Consider the following 27,979-nt stretch of genomic DNA (forward strand, 5'->3'; position numbering starts at 1 on the left):
TGAGTTAACCTCCCCTTAACGATTGATCTTTAGCTTTACTGGAGGCATACTAAGTGTCATCAGTGAAGTAAGAAATTGGAGCACAGTTTTACTACTGGATCATCTAAGAACTAAAATCTCTTTGTAGAATCATAGAATGGTCTGAGTTGAAAGGGACCACAATGATCATCTAGTTTCAACCCTGCTGCTGTGTGCAGGGTCATCAACCACTAGCCCAGACTGCCCAGAGCCAGGTTCAGCCTGGCCTTGAATGCATCCAGGGGTGCGGCATCCACAGCCTCCTTGGACAACTCGTTTTTCCTCTGTATTTGATTAAAAGGTTAGTGTGGTATTAGGACGCCTTGATATCTTGGCCATCTTCTTGTTTGTGTCTTTCTTTAGTACCGTTTTGCATGTTGCCTTAAGTTAAAATGGGAAAATTTGTCTTTTGGAGTGTTATTACCAAGAAAGTTATCCTTCTACGCCAGCGCCATGGGGATTCGAGCTAATGAGAAGGTCAGTGCTGTGTGGTGGGGTAGATGGTCTTGGCACTAATGGTGTCTTGGATGAAGAAAGCTCAGTTAGTATTCATCCTAAGGAGGCATGTCTTGAGTTGGTTTTTATAGTGTATGTATAAAACTGAAAAGCATTACTTAATTTGTCATTACTTTTTTTCCTCTTCTTTGGAGAAGATTGTGCTGATTAAAGTTTCTAAAGGGAATACTGTGCTTTAATGTAGCAGCTTTTGTGTCTTTGACAATAGGGTGCTTTTTTGTCTGCTAATTTCTCCACAGCTGCTTATCCTGCTCCTCATCAGCTTCTCAATTAATGTGTTCGTTGGGATTTATAAGAGAAAGAACTTATGGAAACTAAAATCAGTATGTGCTTGTTAAAGGTACTTAGCTTATCTGTGGAATAGCACTTGAATATTTCAGTATCGTACAGAGAATAGTGTTGCAGTTAATTTTCTAGGTTTGGGAGATATCTGAGAGCTAGCTATTGAAAGCAAACAAATGAAGCAATAATGCTGCTTTTGAAAAGGGTTAGTAATTCTGCAGTAGTAAAATCTGTCAGCAAATGACCTCCCAGAACTGTGTAACTCTACACCAACACACACTAATTGTCTGTCGAGGTCGCAGCAAGTCCTACCGAGCCACAGCCCAGCACTGTACTGGGCCGACTGGTCAGGCTGCCGCCCCAGCGCTGGCTGACAAGTGGCCTTTGTTGAGGCCCTGGTGCCTCAGCAGCAGGTTGCTCAGCCTGCAGGCTGCAGGACCTGTCAGCTAGCCTAATGGTGGCTTGCGTGCTAGTAAATCATGCCAATGGCAGCGCAAAGTCCAGAGGCTATCAGAGCGTTGCTGGGTTCTGGCTGTGAGGAGTTGTTCTGCTTCATTTTGTGTTTCCTGTCTGTGCTGTAGCACATCTTGCAGTGCCCTACATGTGATGAGATTTTCTAGGTGGGTTAGCAGTGTTGGCTTGGACTCTTCCATCTGCCTTTTCACAAGTAGTTTAGTTGCAATTTAGCTCGTAACAAGTGAAGCTACTTCTAAAAGCATACTAGGAGGGTGAGTTGTGTAGTGGGTTTTTCAACTGCTTTTTCACTATAGCAGTTATGAGACAAAGACATTTATTTATTTAGTTTTAAAACTTACTTTTAAATTGTTTTCTTCAGAGTTGTGTAGGTAGATGCTCTGGTTTTGAAACAAAGCTTTAAAAAGTTTGAGTGTTAATACATTGAAACTGACTTAATTTGGAGACGCAATTATCTGCTTTCTCCTCTCTCAACATCCTAGAGTTGTTGCTTTATATGCTATCTAGCATGGCAGTTTTCCTATAAGTATTCTGAAAATGTTTCTGAACTGATTTGCATGGAGTTCTTACGAATTTGTGTCACATTTATTCAGGCATTGCTCCTAGGAGCATTAGATCTGTTTTTTATATCTTCTTGCCATTGTAATACAAATGCATTCTGCAGCTTGACTAATGGAATACTGGTAATACATGGTTGTTGAGTGTACACAACTATAATTTCTGCTGTTTTTCCCCCCCAGCGTTATCTTACATTTTTTAATCACAAGGACTAAGCTGGATAGGTTTTTTTTCTTTTTCCCTCAGAATGTGTGCTTGCTTTCCTTATGCTTTTTTTTTTTTTCCATAGTTTATTCTGATTTTTTTTTTCAAGTTTGCATTAAGTTGGGTATCAGTTTTATTTAAATTCTGTTAGTACATATTTGCTGATGTCATTCATCCCAGGATCAGTGCTGAAGATTATAGCATGCTATGACATAGTAAAAATAATGAAAATAAAGTGTTACGTGGAGAGCACCTGAAACTAGGTGATAATTACTGTGATTATTAAGCAACTTGTCTGGCTTTAATCAGAGACTTGTTGGGGAACTCGGGCATGATGAGGAACACAACAGCAAAGTGATAATAACAAAGCTTTGTTGTGTTGGGAGGACTTGGTGAGCAACGTGTGCTGTCCCATCTGTGCGATCAACTTGAAGTCTTAGGACCTGAGCTGGAAGATGAGTTGGAAGAGAGCAGAAGCTGAAAAGTTTTATTATGAAACTTCTCTAAAAGGTACTGGGCGATCGAGTGGTTGCATCTGTGTAGAGTGGCTGTGTGGGCTCTTTAGTTATTGTTTTGCCTTTCTGCTTCATTTAGAAAGGAAATGGAGGCAAGAAACGAAGATTTCTGGGTTCGTGTTTCTGTTTTCACTCTTTTGCTCCTCTTTTTCTGAGAGATTTGATTATGATGGGATCTGCATCTTGATGAGGGTATTCATTTGCTTTGGCCATTTGTAGTACAGAATGTTGCTGTTTACAAAAAATTGCCAAAATTCCTTTATAGAAGGAAAAATGTTTTTACTGGCAAATGAAGTAGTCTTATGTCCAATGTGGACATTATTTTATGTGATTCTTAAAAGATCTACTATGTAAAGAAGTCAAACATTCTGAAACTAAAATCAAACTTTTCTTGTGGTTTAGTTTTGACTGGGTCACAACCCACTTCCCTTTTACAATGCTCAGTAGCATGAAGTGTTTCAGCTGAAGTCCCAACCACTCTGGCTTCCTGTGGTTGTTTTGAGACTGATTAAAAACCACACATGAAGGAAGATTTTAATTCTTTTTTTTTTTTCCTTAAAATGTTTTTATCCCCACATATGATATTGTATGTGATATTGCTGTATGTGCCCTGGAATAATTTCTTTGTGAGCTGTATTACCCTTTTAGCTTTATACAGAGCCTGCAGCAGGTTCCTACATTGTCAACTTTTGTATGGGTGGGCTGTTCAGTGCCTTCTAGTAGCAGATTGGCAATAGGTAAAATGACTTTCTGAAAAAATATCAATAATATTGGACCACCTACTACCGGTCTGCATGTGTCTCTTATTGAAAATAGTTTAAAAGAAAGGAAATAATCCTTCTGTGTATGACACTGAAGTTGTGAATGTCTGTGCAGTGTCTGAATTTATACTTCACAACTAACCATCCTCTATTTTTTAACTATGTACGGAGGAAATTGTCTCACTAGCAGCTGAGACTGTAAAACCAAGGCATTACAAACCTGGATTTTGAAAGCTAGGACTTCCTACAAGTGATTTCTTTGTAGAGGGAGCTCTTGCTAGTGACCACCATGAGACAAAGTGTTTTAATTTCTGTAACTCCCCACCCCCCTGCACATATTTTTATTTTTCAGGTCTCTCTCAACAGAGCTTGTCCTGGAAATTCCGTGGGGGAATTTGTATTGGCAGTGTTGTTTGTAATGAAGTTGTGAGTTTGCAACTGTAGCACACATTTTAGCCTAAACTGGGAACTGAATGGAAATCTTGGAAATTGTTGTTTTATATATGCCACAGTCTATATTTTGTACAGAAGTAGGTACTTTAATGTGTAGCTTTTCTGCGAGAAGTTGATTCATTCTCATGTTAGTTTTCACATTGTGTTGAATGCATCATGGATGAAAGTATTTCAGGTTTGGCATAGGGAGCAGGAGTCTGTTCCCCTTGACGCTGCTTCATAGGTGAACACTGCATATTGTACCACTTAATTTTCTCCTGGCCTGTTACTGTTGTTACTTAGTGTTACAAATAGTTTGTTCCCCATTCTTCTTAACCAACTTCTTCCATGCCCACTCCATAGAGTGAGGCAGTGTTTTACAAATGTTTCTGGTCTTTCAAAGCTTTACCATTGGACTAGAGACTCCTAACCACTGAGTTAGGAGTGGTATTACTCTGCTGGCAGATTCCCAGAAAGCCTTCTGCTTCCCATTTGGGGAAAATGCTCAGTAATCTGAAAATTCTGAAGGCTTATATTTTTTCATACTGAATATTTGACTGTTTAAAAATATTGATTATTTTTGTTGTTTGTGGGAAGAACAGTAAATGTATAATGTACATTCAATGGATATATTGTGTTCTAAAAGACACTTATTTTAAATATCTCAATTTGAAATTTCAAAATAGTAATAATGTTTTCAGTTTTCAATAAACACATTCATCTTTCTCTTCTAAATGCAGGCTACTGCATTTGGCTTAAAATACTGTAGGTCTTCCCACCATGGAGGTTGGGAATAGGGAAATAACTGTCTTCTATCAGTGTGAAGTTCTGGGAAGATAATTCAAAATGATCTTGCTTCTGTGTGCCGGCAGTGATGCTTGATTTTTGTTTTTCTTTCAAAGAAGTGAGTCTAGCCACCATTACTGTTTTGTACTAAGACTTGCAACAGAAAAATGTCATTTTGAACAAATGATGTCTGTTGGTCTAATTATGACAGAAAATTCTTGATAAATCAAGAGATCAAATAAGCAGTTCATTGTATTGTCTTGTTTAAGTCTTCAGTTTTTCTACTTTGTGAACATATTATTTTCCAGATACAGAATTACACTTAAACAACAACAAAACAAACACACAAGTAAATACTCCTAGAGTATTTACTTAAATGAGAAACCACCGTTGGTTTAATAAAGAAATAGACATTTTAAAGCAGATCATGTGTTTTCAGGTCATTAACAAGTTGTTTTGTTGCTGTTGAGTGAGACAGTTTTAGTCCTACTTCAGGTTAAGATGTCCCTAACCTCTAGTTACTCCTGATCCTCATTAATTTTTTCTCTTTCCTACTTGACCCTCCCCACTCTCCCAACCTTTCTTGACAAGTGGAAGATACAGATATGGCCTCTGGTTTTGGAAATAGAATATTAGTTTATGAGCAGGAGACAAATTATGCAGTGATGTGTGTTCTGAGAAATTGTCATGTATTTGTTTGGAGTTCAAACATCATGGTAGGGAATTCTCAGCCCTATAAAAACTGGGCTGTTTTGCTTTCAGACAACAGCTTTTCTTCTCCAGAAATGCTAGTCATAAGAATACTCCTTTCCCTGTGTGATTAATTCAGTATCTTTTTCTTAGGGCAGACAAAAAGAAGGTAAAGTGAAGAGATTTACTTGAGTAAGACAATAAGCAGTGTCTCAAAGCCATGTAGAAGACTATGATAAAGAGCCCAGACTTCATCTCTTTCTACAGTGGGATATAAGTAGGAGAAATGAGCCACCTCCTCTTATGAGGGATGAGAAATAGAGCTGGAGTAATGCAGGGCTATCAGATTTCTACTTGTGAGGAAAAGGAAGGAGTACAATCACCACTATGGATTTCCTTATCCTGTTTCTACTAGTTATACTAGTTGGTTTTCTTCTGTATCTGATAGGAGGGGAATAGTTATTAAGATCCACTGTACTTCAGAAAACACAAAGCAAATTTTAATGCCTCTCTCTGTGTTCCAGTAAAACTTGGTGGCCTAATTGATCTGGAGTTTTTCTGTTTGAATATTAATCTTCAGTATTTCTTTGAAATATTGAGTCTTCAGTCCTCTTCAGCTGCCGTGATCACTGATACCCTTTTGTTAAATGTTGCTTTTATTTTTATTTACTACTAATTCTGTATAGGTGATAAACTTGCGTGGACGAAGAGAAATCATTCCAGGTCTGCTTTCCGCCAATATGTTCTTTCTGGTGGATTCTGGACCTCTCTGGGCAGAAGAAACATATATACCACACAGACAGGTATCAGGGGCTGATTGACTCATCTCTGGAAATATTCTTGTGTACAGTGAGCTGAGGAACCAGGGAGGTTACTTTTAAAAAGTATGTAAATTGTAACTAGAAGCCTATCATCTTGAGAAACAGGTCATCCATGGTGTATAATTGTCTCTGCAGAATTTAGTATAATGATGCGTATCTACTGTGCCCAAACATGAAAGGATTAATAGCTGTGGCCAGTATTTGCGCTTCCCAGAAAGCTCACAAAGGCTCAGCGTAGACATAGATAGCAGGGGTGGTAAGTGCTGTAACCAGGCGAGATGCATCTCTGTTTAATTAAAAGCATATTTGTCTACTACAGATTTTCAGGATAAGGATGTTGGTCGCCTATTTGAAGCTCTACAGTAGCTCAGATCCTGAGTTTCATTTTTCAAAGCTTCCCTGCCAGCTCTCCGTTCTATGCTGTAATTGCTTCTGGGCAGCATCACCGAAAAGTATTTGAGGCAGTACTTTTTTTTTTTTTTTTAATGTAGAAACTTCCAGTGGTTTTTAAAATCAAAGAAGTCCAAATCTTCTTGGATGTAACTTGACCTGGCTTTTGGATTGTAAAGCTTCTCCTTTATGCCTTGGAGAGGATGCTTCTGCTCAGTTGCAGAGATGGAACAATCAGCTCCTGTGTTTCATACATGGAGCTGGGGGCGAGTCATCAGCTTAGCTTTCTTGTCAAGTGGTTGGGTAATAAAGGGAGTTTGCATAGGCAGGACAGGTACTTCAGCATCTCTCCTGCAGTTTACGCCCTTCTTTTACATTTTTCTCATTTGAATTACATTTGTAAGTTGAGTCCCATAGTACTGATAATTTGCCCAGGGAATAGAGAAAAACATGCTTTATGAAACTGAAAAATAAATAACTATGACCAGCCTTCAAGCTCACATCTGTCAGGACACATTACTAAATGCAGAGAATGTTCTGAAAAACAAGAGTGCTCTCAGGTTAATCTCACTGCTTTATCCCATTATCCTCATAGCAAGGATGATAGCATGTAGGTTATGTGACTTTGTCCTTGATTTGGGGGGGGGAAGCCTGGACTGATCTGAAAGTCTATAGAGATTTTAATTTTACTCTGATTGGAAACAGAGTTTTTTGTTTGTTTTACTATTTTGCCTTCCAAGATATGTAGTAGCTTGGATTTTTTTTCCCTCCTTCCCCTCAATTTACTTCTATATTTTTTTCTATAATTTCCAATACCTTTTTTAAAAATCAGCAATATATTGCAGATTTCTGGAAGGTTTTCTGAATTTCATTTGAAGTAAAACAGAATCAGAATAACCATCACTAAATACACATCAAATTACTCCTATCAAATGCGAAGTTGCAATATTTGTTTTCCCTGTAGCAGAAGAAAGGTAAACAATGATTTTTCAAAAAGCTACTTACTATCAACCTTTTCAGTGGAGGAATTTAAGTTGTTGCAAAGTGTTCTTTGGTTTTCCACTGATCTTAGTTTTGGAGAGGAAAAAAAGATCGTTACATGCTTTCATACCTACTAAACACTTGAAATTGGTTGTATTGTGAGTTTTGAAATGTGAATCACTTCCTAACGGATCAAAGCTAATATTCACATTTGTATCTGACAAATCTTGCAGTGTACTTGAAATGTCATTTTATGGATGGTGTTATCCATGGGAAGAGGAGATACAGTATTTCTCATGGGAAACTTCGTTTTACAGTACCAGTACCATTATGAAGTATAACTGTTGATCTGAGATCAGATCATCTGTTTCTTTTCATATAGTTCACTTTCTACAATTAAACTTCCAATTTTATTTTCTTTTTCAATCATGTACTCCTAATGGTAAGTCCCTGAGCCAAGATAAAAGCAGATGGATGTGAAAATATTGTAATTGAATGTAACCTAGTTATCTGTAATTTAAGCATCTTGAATATCTTTGGTTTTGTAATGGAGAGGAAGACTGAAAATAATTTCTATAACAGGAAATTATGCCATAATATGCAGGAATAAGATATTTTCATTTTTTTTCCCCTAAAGTGAAAATATCTTGCAGAAAGGACCTGCTGTACCAGAGATGGCAGTAAATCACAATGGGATAGAGGTTTAATCCTGCACTTTTAAACAATGATTCATCTCAACTAATGTTTATATAGTCATTTCCTAAGCACCTTTTCACATTAGACTGGTTGAATTTGGTCTTCATTGTTACCTGTTTCAAACATTTTTATGATTAGCATGTTAATACATCTCTCTTTGTTTTCTTCTGGAGGAGAGCAGAGGGGAGAGAAGCCTTTTCTTACTGCATTAGAAAGATGTGTATTTCTGGTTATAATTTAATCAAACTTATGTTAATGTTTCATACTGCAAGCACTTTGTACATGAGAAAAACAGTGGATGCAATGGATGCTTTTTATTTTTTAAACCCACCGGCGTTCTCTTCCTGCTGTTTCTGTTCCTCTGTATGCTATGCCTCACTGCTGCTCTCATTGCTATAGGGAAATAGGAAGCAAAATGAAACAATAATTGAGTCTGCTGGCAGCTGATCTGACACCATCTTCATTAGAAAAATCCCCAGAATCTGCAGGGTCTGCTCAGGGAGGCAGATGTAAAGAAAGCTATCTCAGCAGAGATTTAAAGTGGAGCAGAAATGGCATAGCCCATTTCAAGTCTGCCTCTGGAGGCACAATTTTGAATGTCTCTTCTGTTGTTGGTATGGGAACTATAAAATGTATCCATGTTTATATGGTTAAATGGAGAGGCAACAAGTGTTACTTACATACAGTGTTACTCCAGATCACCTAGTGTGCTTAATTAAGACACATCTGTGCTGGCACCAGCAGACCCAGCACACTGTAAACCGCAGCATGAATGTGAAAGCTGTCCACAGTCAGCCTTCATGCCTGACAAGTAGTGCTGTGCTGATGGGGAGGCAACATCCACCTCTGTTCCTCCACTCAGAGAGATGCAGGTGAGACAAGGCTGAGGGCATCACAGCTGTGCTGCAGGGAGGCAGTTGACTTTCCAAGCAGGTTGGCTTCTGGCTGGCTCACTTACCCCTCTGAGGTGGGAGGCTACTTTCTGTCCTCAGCAGCTCTGACTCAAGCTATCAGTATGCCATGTTCCACTTCATCAGTGTTGTGATCTCGTTTTCTTCTGTCATCTTGTGTGTTGCTGTCTGGGAGATGGACTGAGGCACTAATTGCATTTGCCTTTGGAATTACATTCTGCTGAATGCAGTTCTGTAGCCTGCGCCTCTTCCAGAGAGGCCTGTTTTACTCCATTACGCTCAGTGTGCTCCATCATGTGATGTTGATAGTGATACTACTTCCTGCTCAGAGTGTAATTTCATCCTTTTGTAGATGTACTGTCTGCACACTAAGCTTTTAAAACATTTTCTGGAATTGATGAAGTGGATATACTGGCAGTGGATTTAACTGCCAGTATTGGAGACTTTTTTTTTTTTTCTCCTTGTAATTGATCCAGTGGCAAATATTTGCCTCAAAAATCCTCCCATCACTGAGATCTGTCACTGATGTCTCAAGTTCTCAATTATTCTTTGTATGCACACTGCTGTTGCTTCCTTGGTTAACCAGATCTACTGGCTTAAAAAGTCAGCATTTTCAAGTTATCAACTACTCTTTCTGGAGCTGTGACAGTTCTAGTCACTTTCTCCCTTCAAAAATCTCAGGCTAATATGCCCAGCTAGTATGTTGATATCCTTGCTGCATATGAGAAGTGCTCTCTAGACTCTACAACTGAGTCTTCAAATAGAATCTGTCACTAAGGAATTATAGAAACTGGTGAGGCAGGAACAGGTAGCCATCCCCGGAAGTGTTTGAGACCAGGTTGGATGGGGCCCTGGGCAACCTGATATAGTGAGTGGGAAACATGCCCATGGCAGGAAGTTAGAACAGGATGATCTTCAGGGTCCCTTCCAACCTAAGCCATTCTGTGAATCTGAGTGAGGGAGCTCCTGTCATACTGATATTGAAGCCAGCAGACTTCTAGCCTAGCAGGAAGGGCCTGGGCAGGCTGTGCTGTTTCCTGGCTGGGCTGGACTGAACCCTTGCAGCACCAAAGGACAGCATCTCAGCACAATCTCTTCCTCTCCCTGCCATAACTGTGACAGTTGCTCGGATATCTTGCATAGAAGATGCAAGAAGAGGGAGAGGAATGTGTGCTATAATTGCATTGTGTTTCCAGCATTCTCTGCTCGTAGCTGTAGGTAGGAGAGAGCGAACATCTATGTTCTTGGGCACCATGGTACTTGGGGAAAGAAGGCTTTTGTCATGTGTCATTAGCTCCATCCAAAGCCAGGTAGGATGGGGCCCTAGGCAACCTGGTCTAGTATTACAGAATCACAGAATCACTAAGGTTGGAAAAGACCTACAGGATCATCCCTTCAGGTAGTTATAGAGGGCAATAAGGTCTCCCCTGAGCCTCCTCTTCTCCAGGCTGAACAATCCCAGCTCCCTCAGCTGCTCCTCATAAGGCCTGTGCTCCAGACACCTCACCAGCTTTGTTGCCCTTCTTTGAACACGCTCCAGGGCCTCAATGTCTTTCTTGCAGTGAGGGGCCCAGAACTGGACACAGTACTCAAGGTGTGGCCTCACCAGAGCTGAGTACAGGGGAACAATTACTTCCCTACTCCTGCTGTTCACACTACTTCTGATACAAGCCAGGATGCCATTGGCCTTCTTGGCCACCCAGGCACACTGCTGCCTCAGTTTAGCCGACGTCAACCAACACCCCCAGGTCCATTTCCTCTACACAGTCTTCTAGCCACTCTGCCCCAAGCCTGTAGCGTTGCTTGGGGTTGCTGTGGCCAAAGTGTAGGACCCGGCATTTGGTCTTATTAAACCTTATCCCATTGGCTTCAGCCCAGCTGTCCAGCCTGTCCAGATCCCTCTGTAGGGCCTCGCTACCCCCAGGCAGATCGACACTTCCAGCCAACTTGGTGTCATCTGCAAACTTACTGAGGGTGCACTCAATGCCCTCATCCAGGTCATCAATAAAGATATTGAAAGGACAGGCCCCAGCACCGACCCCTGGGGAACACCACTCGTGACCGGTCGCCAGCTGGATTTAGCTCCATTCACCACCACTCTCTGGGCCCGGCGCTCCAGCCAGTTCCTTACTCAGCCAAGAGTGTACCTGTCCAAGCCACGGACTGCCAGCTTCTGCAGGAGAATACTGTGGGAGACAGTGTCAAAGGCCTTGCTGAAGTCTAGGTAGACTACATCAACAGCCTTTCCCTCATCCACCAGGTGGGTCACTAGATCATAGAAGGAGATCAGGTTGGTCAAGCAGGACCTACCCTTCGTGAACCCATGCTGACTAGGCCTGATCCCCCGGTTGTCCTGCACTTGCCGCGTGATCTCTCTCAAGACAATCTGTTCCATAACCTTCCCTGGCACTGAGGTCAGGCTAACAGGCCTGTAGTTCCCTGGGTTCTCCATACAGCCCTTCTTGTAGATGGGAGTCACGTTGGCAAGCCTCCAGTCTTCTGGTACTTCACCAGTCAACAAGGAGCGCTGATAGATGATGGAAAGCGGCTCGGCTATCACCTCCGCCAGCTCCCTCAGCACTCTCGGGTGAATCTCATCCAGCCCCATGGACTTGTGCCAGTCCAGTTGGAGTAGCAGGTCTCTGACTGGTTCCTTCTGAATCGTGGGTGGTTTAGTCTGCTCCCTAGCCGAGACTACCAGGTCAAAAAGTGGAGTACCCTGAGGATAACTGGTCTGACCTTTAAAGACAGACGTAAAGAAGGCATTCAGGACCTCTGCCTTTTCCTTATCCTCAGTAGTCACATTCCCAGCCTCATCCAGTAAGAAATGGAGATTCTCCTTAGTCCTCCTCTTACTGTTGATATATTTGTAAAAGGATTTCTTGTTTCTTTTTATCCCAGCGGCCAGGTTGAGTTCGAGCTGGCCTTTCACCTTTCTGATTTTCTCCCTGCACATCTTAACAACTTCTCTGTACTCTTTCTGAGTTGCCCGTCCCTTCTTCCACAGGAGGTAGATTCTCTTTTTCTCCCGGAGCCTCAAGAATAGTTCCCTATTCATCCATGCCGGTCTCCTTCCCCGCCGGCTCATTTTGCAGCTCAGGGGGACAGCCCACTCCTGCGCCTGTAAGACTACCTTCTTGAAGAGCAACCAGTTGTCTTGGACCCCTTTACCCTCTAAGACTGAATCCCAGGAGACTCCCCCTACTAGTCTTCTAAACAATTCAAAGTCCGCCCTCTGGAAGTCCAAGGTAACAGTTTTGCTGTTCTTCCTCCTGGCTCCACCAAGAATCGAGAACTCTACCATTTCATGGTCACTCTGTCCAAGACAACCCCCGACCTCCACATCTTCCACCAGACCTTCTCTGTTTGTGAACAGCAGGTCTAGCGGGGCAGCTCCTCTCGTAGGCTCTCTCACCAGCTGCACCAGAAAGTTATCCTCCATACACTCCAGAAACCTCCTAGACTGCTTCTTCTGCGCTGCGTTGAATTCCCAGCATATGTCAGGGAAGTTGAAGTCCCCCATGAGGACAAGGGCTGGCGATCTCGCAGCTTCTGCCAGTTGCTCATAGAACACCTCATCTGTCTCTTCATCCTGGTTCCGCGGTCTATAGCAGATGCCCACCAATATGTCTGCCTTGTCAGCCCTTCCCCTGATCTTTACCCATAGGGATTCAACCTTATCATCCCCAGCCACAAGCTCAGTAACATCAAAGCACTCTCTAACATACAGAGCCACATCACCACCCCTTCCTTGCCTATCCTTCCTGAAGAGCTTGTAGCCATCCATTGCAGCACTCCAGTCATATGGAGGTTGGTTGCTCTTGCGGTAGGAAGTTTGGAGCCTGATGATCTGTAAGGTCCCTTCCAACCCAAGCCATTCTATGATTCTATAACATGTTGCTCTGCCTCTTAGGAAGGGTAAGCAGTGTGTCTTTTGGCTGTGGCTCATGGTGTCCATGCCAGCTAAGTAGGTACCTCTCTGCTGCCATCCTCACAGCCAGTTACCTCTGGTGTGGGCACAGCAGTGCTGGTGGGTCCTCAGCTGAACCAGAAGAGGCATGAAGCTCATTGTGGGGATTTCTGCGACAAGTTACTTCTGTAAGTAGTTTGTAGGCATCTGTAATAATCATCCAGTATAGTAAAACACTTCAGGACGTACCTAACTGCATTGTTTAAATGGAGGCATAAGTGCAGTTTGTTTTTGTAATTGTTTGTTTTCTGAAAAAAATATAGTCTGTTCTACCCTGGAAATACCTGGTTACAAGACAGTGAGTTGGTAGAAATACTGGATGCAGTAAGTGTCTTATCTTAAAACCAGTGCTTGCTTAGTTTTTACCATTGCCAATTTTGTGGGCTTACTGTAATAGACTGAGAGCACATTTTTGTAGGGATCTGGGTTTTACCACCTTCATCTCACAACCGTTTTCTTCCTTCTGATTGTGTAAGTATCTGGGTAAGCATTTTGAGTATGTGGAGTTCCCTTCTATTGGATCTTTTAGGGTCAGTTGTGAAGGGCAGACTGTATCATCCTTTAGAAAACTTAGCTGTGTTATTTGTGGAGCTTCTGGCATATAGCTTCATGTAAAATAAATAAATAAAAACCATTGCCTCCCGAGATGGAAATAACTGGGCAAAGTGAGCTTTCTTTGAAAAGGCTGCTGCATAACAAAATAGACAAGCAACAAGTCTTTCTTCAAGCCTCAAGGTTTGGTTAGCATACTAAGAAAAATAGGTGTGAATGTATTACTGTCTGGTTTTAAATAAGTTTGCAAGGAGATCTGAAGGTATTCAGAAATACTATTTCTGCCAAAGCTTAATAACAGGAAGGGATGTTCTAAGAGGTGTCTATTCCCAGCCCAAATAATGATGTGTTATGTGACTTGATGCATCTTTCATCTGTCCTTTTTTCCCTCCAGAATAAAAATGAATGTATAATCTCCTTATTTTTTAAGAATTGTTACCAGTTTCTTGTCTTGATGATGATGTTAAAATATTCCAGCATTAGGAGAGTTGGGAAGAACAACTGTGTGGTGCGAGTTGGAAGGTACTGTGAAGCAGTGACCAGGTGTTTTCTCCATGTCCAGCCTTTCTGTTTGCCAAGTGAAGTTTAAGGGTATATATATAAACTGTTACGCATTTGTTTTCCAGAGCCTCAACTGCTGTGCACATTTAAAAAAGCTTAGTTCATGGCACTTCACAGTAGGACAGATTGTGCTCACCATCGCTACTATGCTCATTTCCTTCCTTTGATTTATTACCTCTCCTTCCTTATCTCCCAGTTTTTGCTTTTTCTCTGTTTTTTCATTTGAGCAGCTCTAATTATTATACTTTGTCTCTTTTGTCAGACCACTTGTTGCTGCAGCAGGTATAAAGTGCTTCAGGTTCTTGTGGTGTGTAAACACTATTCAGAAGTTCTTTAAACTGTCTAGTCCAAGGACAGAGGAGTCCCTCACTGTGTTGGTAATGCTGAAGTTGGATATTTGTGAGTCAGTTGGTCATTGCTGTTGGGGTTTAAAGTTAACCTTGAATGAGGTGAGCCAAAATATATACTTCCAAATCTATGAAGTACAGATATGATAAATCTTTCATTACTTTGTGTAGGAAGTGTGCTCGGACTATGGTAGCTGAAGAGTTGATTTTTGTTTCATTTATGTCAAGCTTCAGATTCTAGTTGCAGCCTCGAGACTTGTTGCAGCTTGTCTGCACACGTGTGTTTTTTGTTTGCTTTTATTTAAAGGATTTATACTGCCTGTAGGCTTGTTAATGTTTTTAGAAGTGGTATTGCTTGCAGATTTTTTGGCAGTGCTGTATTTACAACACTGTATGTCCTCTGACCATAAGAAGCCAGTGAACCTTTCTTCAAAAAATGTAGTTGCTTATCCACAGAAAGCATGGGATCGTTTGGATTTTCTCTTAGATTAACACCAAGTAGCATAAAAATAAGGGAACTGGCCTTAACGTAAGGGTTAGCTTTACAATCTGCATGACCTAGAATACGTACAGTTTGTTTTACCTGCCTACATTGCAGTTTTACTAAGACCTTAAATGCAACTTTTTCCTGTCTCTACAGAGGCAACAGAATTGCTGTCTGGCAGAGGTTAAAGAATCTGCAGCTAATTGTTATTCTTCCCTTTTTTGAATGTGAACCTGCAAAAATTGATATTTCTTGTTTAAGAAGGTTACTGTTGGAGGCTGTACATGCAGCTCTACAAATGTGAAATTGTTCTTTTGCCAGGATCTCAATGTAATATATGTTTGTATATTTTTTAGTAGCTACTTATGTAGCAATTTGTCTTAAAAGAACTGCTGAAAAGTCATCAGCCATCTGATGCATTACCTAGTGGGCATCTAGGACTGTAAGAGAGGGGCGTAGTCCCTGGCTGTGTGCTGTTGCAGCTCACCCGATGCTAAGTGTTGGAAATAAGTGACTTGTCAAGAGAAAATGCACTAAGTAAAGCAGAGATAAAAGCTATCACAGTCAAAAAGCAGAAGACAGAAGTTAAAGTTGTTGTTTCTCGTTCAGAATCTGAATAGCTACAGGATGTTTTGAATAAGTAATAGCAGTAGTAAATGTAGTTGGATCTTTGGTCCCGCTGCTCCAGCAGTACATTATTGCTGTTCTAGTAAATAACTGCTTTTAATATTGTTTCAAGGTGCAAAAAATTAAATTAGTCATTCTTAAAGTTATGAAGAAATAAATGAAAGAGTGAATGGTATCAAGGATCATTATTTTCAGCTGAACGGATATAGTTGGATGTCTTTTTTGTTGTTGTCTCTAGTTTTTAAAGCAGTCTAAGTTTTTTTTTAATGCCTTTGCTTACAGTTACCAGCAGGTAATTGTTATATAAGCTGATAAAACATCGTGGTAATTTGGCTCTTAAAAATTGCTTTTGTTACAACTTTCTAAGTTATTTTTAGTGTATGGCAAAGCAGCTTGATGCTGTCAGCTGAAACACTGTAAGAACTATGCAAATTTCGATTCGCAAAACTGCTTAATCCTTTCTCTGTGTCTTTTTGTGTAAAAAAGAGTGGTTTGACCCAGTGTTCACAGAAGAACAAATAATGCTAATAGACTGAGGATAGCAGTGAGTGTGTGCTCGTGGTAAAATTGTAACATATGAAGGCAAATATTCTCTTCTTCTCATCGCTTCCTTCATTTTGCTGTTCTCCTTTTTTTTCTTTTTTTAAATAGAAAATGCCAACTTTGGCTTTCATAGTTCAGGTTGTTATAGGATGGTCAACTGTTGTCCAGTGAATTAGATTTCTTAAAGATATATTTTGAATTCTTTTAAGTATAATTCACTGCATTGCTTGCTGGCCAGCAGTAAATTATCTGTGGTAATGAACGTATTCATTACTAGAAAGAACGTTTTTAAGAATGTGTATTTATATATACATGCATGTCTTTGATCTCCTGTGAAGTGTTTTGAAAAGAATGTAGCTATGAAAATAGGAATTTTCCAGATACCAATGTCTAGTATTGTTTTTAACACCTGAAGATCAGATGTTGTACTTAATTGTATGACTGACAGCTTGGAACTTGAGCATCTGAACTCAGAGCAGCTTTACTGATGTTTCTGGCCTGAGGCATGTTACTTAACTTTCCTGAATCCAAAGCTGCACAGAAATTGTCATATTATATTACAATCAGACTGATCTGTTACTCTGTCACCAGTGCTGATTTTTACGTGTTTGAACTGTTCTGTCCTCAAGAGGAGTTTATTCTTAAGCCACCCTTCAATTAGAAGAGATTAAGCTCTGAAATATGTCTTCTCCCAAACCTTACTTTATGTGTTGTCTTAAATATGTTGTTTTAAAATATCTTCTCAACTGTAAAAAGAAAATAAATATTTTAACCCTCACTCTTTATAAAATTCTGTGAGGTATTTGGGAAATCAAAATAGTAAGCTGCTTGATGCTTTGGAAAGCCATTTAATGTTCATGAGGTTTTCACGCTGTCCTGACGATAAAAGAGTGTTGTATGCTTCAGGGCATAGTATTAAGGAATCATAGGCATGGTGAATAAGCAATAAAACTGCTTTTAAAAGGAGGAAGAAGAGAGCAGGTTTTTGCTGATATGACCTCTGCTGCTTCTCTAGTGCTTATGTTTTCAGTTGGTTGTATCCTTAAAGGCAAATGTTTGTCAGGCGTCAAAAATGAAGATGACATGAACAGGAGCAAATACCCAATTGAAGGTATTGTGCAAGGTCAGGATTAAAGGTCTGAATGTCACACAGCTGGCAAGACATGACTGCATTTTATGTTTTCTGACAAACCTGGCTGTCCAGGCTTTCAAGAAAGGAATAGCCTTGGAGATAGAATGTGGCAGATCCATGTGGTCTTCAGCTCCTTAGGCAGTTCTGGTTGTTGTGATGTGAAAGGCAATGGGAACGCTATAATCTGGGTCATTTCCAGTTTTAATCAAAGTTGTTTGCTCCCCCACAGCAAGTATGAGTCCTGCCAAAGGCAGTTTGGTTTGGTGTGCTGAGGCATGGGTCAGAAACTGTTTGTCACACTGTGCTCACATCCGGTGCTGTGGGCCTCCCTTAGGAATGGCCCTCTGCTGCCCAGAACTGGATCGGCTGTGGCCACAGCACAGGAAGGAGTTGGGAGTAGAAGCAGAGTTTAATTAAAGTGGAAATTCACAGCAGGGGAGCGTGGAGAATTGTTTAATGACATCTGTAAGTTGAGGTGTAGCAGAGAAAACTTTTATGGGGAAAGTACTCTCCCTAGGCTTGGTCCTGCAGTGCTGTGTCCTAGTTAGGAAACATGCTTAATTTAGAGTCAGCAGTACTGCAGGTCTGAAATACAGCCCTTCATAAGTGAGTGACGTGCCATGGGCTGTGTAGCTAAGACCAGCGTGCTCTCTGTCTTGTGCAATGAAGCACTTAATAACTGTGAATTACACCCTGGTTCTTCACGCACTGAGGCGTGTTTGGTAGACCAGCCTCTTGTGCTTAAGGTGTGTATTTGGAGGAGTGATTATTCTTATTCCTACAGTTATTTAGTTAGTGTAGCAAAGTTTGGAAAATAAAATAGCATTCAGACTTGCCAAGTAGTCTCTTTCAGCTGGATCACATTTTTAACTTTGTAAGTATTTGTGAGAAAAACACACATTCTGGGGAGAAAAAAAGTGTATTCAAAACACACAGATAATGAATTTTGAAAATCTGAGTTCTGTGTATCTTATTTTGCCACTGCAGTCCCCTTCTGTACAGTGTTCTTTAGGGTCATGAGCAGAGATGGTGTTTTGTCTGTATCTTTCTAGAGGAAACGTTCAGGTTATGAGATAGAATGAAATCTGAAGTCACTGTTTTTATTTCCTTAGAATTTGTTCAATAATTGTTTCATTTAGTGCTGGAAGAAATTTTATTTCATCCTTTGTACTGCTTTCTTCTAGAAGGCACAAATGCAATCTTGTTTGTGAGGCTCTACTTTGGGATAGTTGGCTTGTCTTTTTTAGGCTCCTTCAAGTATAGACAATGCCCAGTGTTATGTGGTATTTCACAGTTCAGTGATTAGGAGGGATGGAGAAACGTTTTGCTGTAGTTTGGAACTCATAATTTAATCCTATCAACCTAGTAATCCCATCAGTCTAGACTTGGCACCACTATTGAGGAACTGCTGCAATTAGACAGTTGGTGTCTTCCTAGGATATGCAACTTCTTGCACCATTTATTTTTTTTAACAAAGGAAAAGGTATGTCACCGTGTAGACCAAGTGTTGAGAAATGGTGAAAAAAACAGGTTCCTGTTTCTCTTGCCTTCAGAGGTGACTTGGACAGCTAAGCAAATGATTCTTCGTTCTCCTCCTCAATTTGAAAGTTTATAAGTAGCCTTCCTGCCATCAGACCAAAAAGGACAGTAATAACGTGAGGGATGTTGACTTGCTTTAATGTTTTAAGTAAAAGGAAATGCGATTCTTAAAATTCTGAAGTGTAGATGGTAGCTGCTTCTAAATCTCTCTGTTCTGCCAAAACTCTTTAATTTAGCATGGAACTGATCTGAAGTTTGAATTCGGATGAGCAAAGAAGATGTGCCCCGAAGCAAATCTGCTGTGCAAAGGGAGAGCATGCTTACACTTTTTTTCCCCTCTGTACAAATGTGGATCTGTGAATGTCAGGTCATCAATCTGTGAATTAAAATAAGTCTAGTCGAGTGTAACTTATGACGTATCTGTTAAAATCTGGTAATCAGTTAAGCATCACTTGAAAGCATACATGGAAAAAAGAATGTTGACATAGATTAAAACTTAGTAGAAAATAGTATAATTTGGAAAAATTGTTGATGACCCAAGTAGTGTGGAAATTTAAGTTTTGGTTTTACTAGTGAAGTACAATCAATATGACAGCTATGAAATGTCACCTTGCTGATTTTTCCTTCAGCTTCTGTGTTAAGTTTGTAAGTCTTTCATTCTGTGGTTGCTGTATAGGTAGTAGTATTTTAATGTCAACTGCTTTCACAAGAGTTACTGTATTACTTGAAGATAACGTAGCTGTAGCTGTTACTTATATACAGATTTATAGTAGTAATTACTTCCAAGTAGTGTTACAAATATGTCTTAATCTAATGTGATCCATTTTGAAAATTGAAGATGATGTATGTTGAGCATCAGAATATGTTTTAAGCATTTATTAAATTTCACATACTGATTCTTAAATCTGTGTGTTGAGAAGATGACTGAGGTGTCAGGTAGAAAAGCCTGTGCTTATTTCTATTTTGCTTTGGACTTCTGTAATAGGCCATCTTCAGAGCTTTTCAACTGGATCAGCTAATCTTCCCTCCCCTCAAATGCTTATAGTTGGGAAACTGTAACAAATAGATGATTTAGTAAAGACTTAGTAAAGATTGCATGGAAAGGACTTGAAGCAAGATCCAGGTCATACAAACTTGATGTACCCTAATTAAAAGACTATCCTGTGTATCTATCTGGACACACAAGGATACCCTGATCATTCACAAAATAGTAAATTAATTCTTTGTAAATTGGGGTTTACAAAGCTTCTGTGTCTTCCATTATTGTTATTGTGGTTGTTGCAATTGGGTCTCTTTCAACAATTCTGTGAAAGGTGGAAAAAACTCATTCAGTGTTTCTGTGATGAAAACATGTTATGTTTCCACTTTAAAGAAGAAGCTGCAGCAGTTTAAGATCACCTAAACTTTGTTTCCATGTGGGACTCGTATGTAAGTTTTTGGAGGAAGTGGATGATTTTACATTGCCGAGTGTCACATCTTGGCATGCAGATTTCATTAGGCTGGAGTCTCATGCAGTTTTTTATGTGATGTTCTCTGTGTTGGTCTAATTTGTTCAATACATTGAGCTGTTTTTTCAGTTTTCCATTTATTTCTAATCCTTCCACTTCAGTCTGGCTGGAAATCATGTCCCCATTGATTGATCTATTTATTTATTTTCATTTCACTTTGGTGTTACTGCTTGTGTTGTCAGCCTAATTTTCTTTCTTCATCTCATCTTTCTTTCATCTGATATTGTAACAGGTGTTACTCCTTTTCCTAAGGAAGTGCAGGAGATGAGCAAAAATTAGTATTTCTTTAATCCATTTGAAAAATATGCCCGTGTGTTTAATCTCATGCTTCTTAGCTTTCATTTTTTAATTTCAAAGAGCTTGGAAGAAACGCATAGCAAAACACAGAAAGAAAGATCACAGGAGAAAGGCAGCTCCTGAAAATACTGAATTTATCTTTGAGCTCATGTTCTAGTTGCTGCTGAAAATGAATCAGATTTCAAATCACTTGCCCACATAATCTCTCCCTTTCTTTGCTGTGAGATGCTGATCTTGTTTGTTGAGGGATGGTGGAGCTGATTAATTCATAAGCTTTTGAATCGGGGCCCGTTTTTCTAGTTCTTCTGGTGCATTTCTGAACAAACTGAAATAAAAGGCGCCCCATCTATTTATATACATATGGAAAAACCTGATGTCAATACTGTCAATGACATCAGATAGCTCCCTTAAAAAGGTCAGATACCCAAAGTCGAAATGAATGCAAGTAAAATCTGTTTACTGGTGAAATTATGTTTCAAAGTGTGAGAAGTTAGAGGAAAGAAATAAAGTCAGTAAGACAAATGGAGCAAGAGCTCCATTTGACAAGTAACCAAAGTATATTCTGACAGTCATTGCAGACATCATTCAGTCTTCATACTTAAAGAAAAAACTTGGTGTTTTAAGTGCATCAGGAATAACTATTGTATTTTTTCTGTGTTCATTTTTTACCATTTTAGCTGAAACCATTTCCTGCTCAGTGCATGGTGTTGCATTCATTTACAAGTTATCCATTTCCTACTAGTTTTTTAAGCTTTGATAACATTTGTCCACTTAAATACCATTCAGTGGGTTTGGCTTTTACAGTCAAAAAAACAAATGGTTAGCTTGATTTTGTGAGGGTAAAAAAAAAAAAGTAATACTGTCTATCTTTTTCTAATTTTAGGATCTACTTACAGCGTGCTGTCCATAATGCCTTCTGATTCTGAAAGCAGCAGTTCTCTGAGTAGCATTGGTGAGTAAAGGATTAATTTAAAAACTTGATGAACAAATCTTTTGGCTGCTGGGATAATGTAGTTTTAAAGTTGTCTTTTTCAAGGTGGAAGGATAGAAGTTGTAACAGAAGAGAAGTTGAACTGTATTATACAGCCATGCATCTTTACAAGAAATAAGTGTACCCTTTTTGTGTAGTACAAGTTCACAATTTTTGTAGCTACGCATAGTTGTTGCCAATAAGATCTGTTACATCAAATTATGTAACTATGCTGCAAATTACTGTAGTAATGTAAAAATGTCACTGTTTAGGCTTCTATGAGTCTTAGGTATCTGTGTTTACAGATATACATGATATATGTATATATCGTGTATAATGATGCATATTTACAGATACATATTTACAGATAAATATGTATGTATATATTTATGTAGATATTAGAATTGTAGTTGGTCTAAAGCATCACGGATATTAAAAGGCTATGAACTTGGCTATTAATATTTTAAAACTTTTGGAAGTGAGTGTAAGCTTTAACTTTTTTTTTTTCCTGAGTGTAATAAGCTGCTTCATTTTCTGTAATTTTAAAGCCTTGGGAAACAAAATATTTGGGGAGAAAAAAAAAAAGACTAAAGGAAAAAAGAATGTGGACAGCAGCCCTTCAACAGCAAGGTGATCTCAGAACAGCTGTGATCGCTGTCAGTTTTCCTTTTCTTATAGAGAAGACTTTTTCTTATTTTCTTATAGAAATACTTTTATTGTGAAAATAATTTGCTGTGGATGGGGAATGTAGGCTTTCACATATTTAAAGTTCCAATTTTGTGTCAGGCATCTGTAGAGTTCCTTGACAGCATCAGGCAAGTCAGTTGTCTGTTTAAGGATGTGTGTAGACATCTGTTGCAGTCATCAAGATGAGCTTTTAACTCCAATGTGCAGAAATAAGGTTTTAAGGTTGACTGAATGTATGGGAAGTTGTGACATGTTAGTCTTATTTTTATCCAATTCAGGAGAGTTCCTTGTTTGAAGGTGACATTTGCTTTACAGTCTGGTTACAGATTTGTTATTCATGAATATAATTATTTTTCTCCAAATCATTTTCTCTCTCACACATCTTGTTCTATAAGGTAAAATATTTTAAATGTGATCTAATATCAGTAGCAAATTCTCTCTACTTAATAGCCAGTATGTCCTAATAGATGTGTTTTCAAGTCACTTCAAAGCTGCTGTGAGGTTTTAATACAGACAGATTTGTTGAGTGACAAGCCATCATAACAGAAGGTGTTTGCATGCCAATTCTCTAAAGGCTTCTTATGACTTATTTGAATGCAATCCCAACAAAACCTGAGTTTCTTCAGTGTTTCACTGTTTAGAAGCATCTTCCTTCCACCACTGATCTCCACCACAACCTGGCTCACTGGAATATATTTTCAAGGGCTGTATAGGGCAGTGGAAATAAGGTTTTTTTCTGTGAAATGAAAGTGTTAGTAGAAAAAGGTGAATAGCTCATAGTTTGGAGTCAGTGTAAGCTTTGGAATATATTGTGCACAACTATCAATGTCAAATATGCATATAAAGGGAATATTTTATTTTCTCCAGTCACATGTATCTTCTTTATGGGGCAGAGAAGAACTATATTTTATGTTTTCTGAGTTCAGAACACTTACTGTTAATATTAAACACACTTTTGTTTCTGATGTGCTTTGCTTCTTTTTGTCAAACAATGTGGAAACACATTTGAGCTTTCAGAGAAAATGAGAAGGGAGACTAATTAAGCCCAGTTAAATAAGCTGATAATACATCTTAGTGTCTCCCAACTAGGAGATATGATAGAAACTTCCGTTCACTGTCTTTATACTCCATAGTTCATAAAGTAACTAGAGAAGAGGATGTCCCTGTGTTTTATCTTTTCTTTCCAATCTTAATCATCCTAGCCATTGTTTCAGGTAGTTTCTGATGCTAGCATTCTTAATTGAATTATCTTTTTCTGAAATAGTTCCAGGATGTTACACAATTGAGGTGATTCTATCAACTGTGCTCTAGCAACTCATGATAGAGAATATTCCAGGTATTTAAATTTGATATGAGCTTGCCAAACAATTGAACTTGTTAATGGAGGTGAAACCTCTGGCTCAGGTAACTTCCCGAGCTGACAGTCGGTAGGTAGTGGTAAACAGTTTGGGGTAACTTATTTATTTATTTTAAATGTTTTTAGTGATAGGTGGATTCTTGATAGGAAAGTTTGTTCTGTAAAATTGTGATATCTACTTCATCACTGATGTTGTTGGAGGTAGTATAAATGCCCTCCACAAACTGATTAATTATAGTAATATGACATAAATGAACTGTTATGTTTATACTTGAACGTACTTGATCTGCAGATAGTATTTTGTGTGAGACTGACAAACGTGATGCTGAAGTACAAAATTATTTTTTGTATATCAGTCTGTGAGCTTTGTGACCTGTTGTGGTACCACAGATCTTTCTCCATTGCTTTATGAATGCAGGAGTAAATTGTTGCTAACTGATTTTTTTTCAATGGGACTGGAAAATATCATAATAAGGTAAACACATTATTTATCTTCAGTTGCTTAATGTTAACTTAATTCTGTCCATCTCAGATGCTTCCTCATTGAAATATTTTTTTGTTGTGTAATACTATTGATGTTTATATATTTTTAGTGCTTTTTAGCTAGTTATCTATTATTTATTTGTTTCTTTCAATCAGGAGAAACGGACTAGCTGTGTCTTGAGAGTTTTGGTAATGAAGGACAACAGATGACTGTAGGAAGGGCATTCAGTGTGTGGTGTAATGCAGCACTGCAGATTCCTCGCAGTTGTTCTGTTTTGCTCCAGTTTGTGTGTTGGACTCTATTTTTCCTGTTGCATGCTCTGTGTATGTGGGTTTTCAGCAGCCAGGCAGGAGGTTGGACCCTTGTGGTAGGACAAGCCTATGGTAACATTCATCAGAGAAGCAGCAGTTCCTACAGAAAGATGAGAAAATGACCTCATCCATCCATTGATACCTGAATTTTCACTGTGAAAGAGGAAAAATGCCTGTTTGGGAGAGGCAAAGGCCCTCTATTAGAGAAAAACTTAAGTGTCTGGCTGTTAGCTTCAAGGTGAGAAAAATAAATTGTAAAGATACAGCTGTAAATACGCTGTAAATAAAGAGTGACTACTTTAATTTTATCAAATCATTGTCTTGATCAGTGAGCTTTTCTATTACCACAATAGCCTTGTTGCTATGACCATGAAATGCATATGTCCTATAGGAAGGCAGGGGAGTTTTGAAAATTGTAAAATAAATCTTGCAAAAGGTTTTTGTCTGATCCCCAGTGACTTTGTAGTTGTTGGTTTTGTGTGTTGTTTTTTTAATGGTTAACACTTTTTTTCCTTTCTTTCTACAGTTAGCCAGATGGTAATAACTAGTCCCTTTGCACTCATTTCCCTACAGTAAACTAAGGTACAGAGTGACTTATATATAAGAATGATGTTGCTGGGGTTTTCATGTTTAGAGTGGAAGGAAATAGGATTTTCCTGGCAAGGATGCCATACAGTAGCAATATGATTACATGATTAGCTATTAGGTGAGATTCTTGAAACTGAGCCAGGTTTCCTTTCATTGACTGCAGCAATTGTTTGAATGTTTTATGCACTTTTCACTGTCCAAAAATAGGTAAGCACAGACGTAGATAGGATTTGGCATCAGCTCATGAAATTGCTCTCCTTTCATGTTGTTGGTACATATTCATAATGAATTTTTTCCTCCAAGTCTTCAGTAGTTGTCATAGTTCTGGTAGGAAAAGAGAGCAAGGAATGATGTAACACATACAGTGTTATCGATGTGACTCGCAGAATAGTTCAGAACCACTCTGTCCAATGTACTGCCATGTCATCCACTTTTTTTGCTGAGATAGTCTTGCAGGGAATGAGGTATGCAGGAAGAATGAACTTCCTGCCACCTGTGGATGTACTGTGTGCATATGGTAGAAGAAGCCACTGAGTTAGGGTGGCGGTCCTGGAGCAGGAACTTCGTAGATGGATCTGTCCTATATTTTTTCTTTTGCCTGTGTATAAATAAAAATACAGAGAAACAGTTCCTTACGCTATACGAGTTCTTCCTTCTCTATTTTCCTTGCCACTCAAAACTTCGTTAGATGATTGTGTTTTCTTTGTTCCCTTAAGTTTCCTTCCTTTTCTTTCTGCTGTATGAATGAAGTTCATGCTGTGTATGTGAAATAGGTAGTGTGGATAGGGAGAGTACTGAGGAGAGGAAAAAAAAATAAATCAGTGTTGATTGACCAAAGAGATATAAGCTTTCACAATTCCTGCATCCCACTGTTGTGCTTCGGCCCCATCTTCTTTCCCCCCAAAGGATGAAAAATCCTTATTAGCTTGTTGTATTCTCTCTGTATTTTGTTTCTTATCTCTTTCTCTTTGTTAATCACAAAGATATTTGTGTGTAAACAGAAGCATCCTTCATCTACCCACTATTTGTGCTCAGTATACTCTCTCAGTGGAGCTACAATCCTGCATCTCTGACATCAGAATAATTATTTATGGAGTGCCTGGTGTGCCAAGCACAAACCAAGTGTCACTTAGGAATGAGGTGGAGCCCAGCAACGGCACTGTATGTGACAGGCACTGGCTGATCTCCCGGTTGACCAGTAATGGTTATGGAGGAGAAGACAGTACAGAATAAAGAAAGATTTTTTAAAATAATGTGTTGATTTATATGGTGCACTCAGTCACTTAACATCTATGATTTTTGGAGATAAATATTACCAAGCGCTGAGGTGAACTTGTGTAACACAGTACTGGATACCCAGTGCCTAATGGCCACCTGGAGCAGGGAGGTGACTTAGATGTCCTCTCCGGGAGGAGGGGATATACAGCTTAGTGACAGAGTAGAGCTGGGAGACAATGTCACTTTATGAAACTGCAGGGGAGAACTTCAGGTTTGTCCCAGAGGAATTCAGGAGAGCTCATCTGAAAAAGTAACCCTGTGTGTAGCCCACCTGAAGTGCCCCAACACCAATGGACACAAGCATGAGAAATGAGCAGAAGTTGGAAGCTGCTTTGCAAATAAAATGCTATGACCTAATTGCTTTCACGGAAACATGATGGGACAAATCACACAGCTGGAATACTATGATTGAGGGCTACAAGCTTTTTAGAAGAGATAGGCAGGGCAGGAGGGGTGGGGAAGTTGCCCTTTATGTTAAGAAATGGATGGATTGCAAAGGGCAGATGACTTAAGAGATAGACAAAATAGTGGAAGTATTAAGGAATGTGTGTCTTGGACTTTTTTTTTTTTCTCAATGTAATATAGCTTTAAGTTTTGAATGGCAGTTTAATTTCAGTCTCTATATATTTCTTGCTGTATGGTGTCCATTCTAGACAGTATCAACTACTGGGCTTTATAGCATTGTCTGTAATTGTCTGTAAACGTAATGTTAGAGAAAGAAAGAGATGCTAATTATTTCCAGCTGCTTCAGGAGGCATTGCGGAGTACTTTGAATGAATATTAAATTGCTGGCAACTTACAGAAATGCTGTAAGTACCATGAATCTCAAGTTATTTTGTCTGCCTTCATATACCACTCTGAATAAAGAACCAAGACCAAAATTGTTGCATTTTTGAAGTATGCTTTTAAAATGTTTTAAGTATTTTTGCACATTGCATATCCCAGAGGATATTGTTTTGAACATGAAAGTAAGATAGAAGGCTTGAGATCTGATACATCGTCTGCAGATGATAGAGCATCAGCTGAATACCATTCTACTTATGTTTCAGCATGATGCTGCCAAATTTGTTTACAATACTGTGTACTAACACAGTATCTTTGTTAATTTCTATGCCTGTCTGGATTTACTTAATTTCCTATCTTTTATTTTCTATTCTATTACTTACTTACTTCGTATCTTTTCTTTAATATTTTTTAATTTTCTTTCCCTTTTCTTCCAAAGTCAATTTCCTTTTTCTCATTTTAGAATAAACAGGTAAGTCATCGTTCTGGCCCGTGTTCTTTGAAAAAGTCTCTATGAATTGGCTTAAAGGCTGTGTTTCAAGACTTCAGATACAGTACTTTTGCAACCTCCAGTAAAATGCTGTTGACCTAAGTAGCATGTTACTATGACAGGATTATAGTTCCTGGAACTGAACTTTTTTTTTAACCTACCTTTGTACTATTACAGAGCATCAAAGTTTTCTTTCATTACATTTAAAAAAAAAAAAAAAAAATCTTCCTTTACTTGCTGCACAGTATTTTATTTTATTTTATTTTTTCAAGATACATTTTATAGAAACCCGCAGCTACACTCAGGAATCAGGCAGTGGCTCTGAAGGTAGTCTGTGTTAAGCTTTTTTATGATGCATTTTTAACAGAATGGTGTTGCATAGTCTTCCATTCTTCAAAAATATACCAGAATACTAATGAGAGGTTATTCAGGATGG

The 27,979-nt window shown here is 39.0% G+C and overlaps 1 protein-coding gene across 1 annotated transcript in view; it reads left to right on the plus strand.

Annotated features, from left to right (window-relative positions):
- DLG5 (discs large MAGUK scaffold protein 5) overlaps positions 1 to 27,979 on the plus strand; it is a 97,900-nt gene that overhangs the window by 16,292 nt on the left and 53,629 nt on the right. The window contains exon 2 of the mRNA XM_090144984.1: positions 21,479 to 21,547. Coding sequence (XP_090001110.1) covers positions 21,479 to 21,547 — 69 coding nt within the window. The remainder of the gene's footprint in view (positions 1 to 21,478; positions 21,548 to 27,979) is intronic.

The sequence above is a fragment of the Phasianus colchicus genome, chromosome 8, assembly GCF_987193195.1.
Source record: "Phasianus colchicus chromosome 8, bPhaCol1.hap1.1, whole genome shotgun sequence".
Lineage (NCBI taxonomy): Eukaryota > Metazoa > Chordata > Aves > Galliformes > Phasianidae > Phasianus > Phasianus colchicus.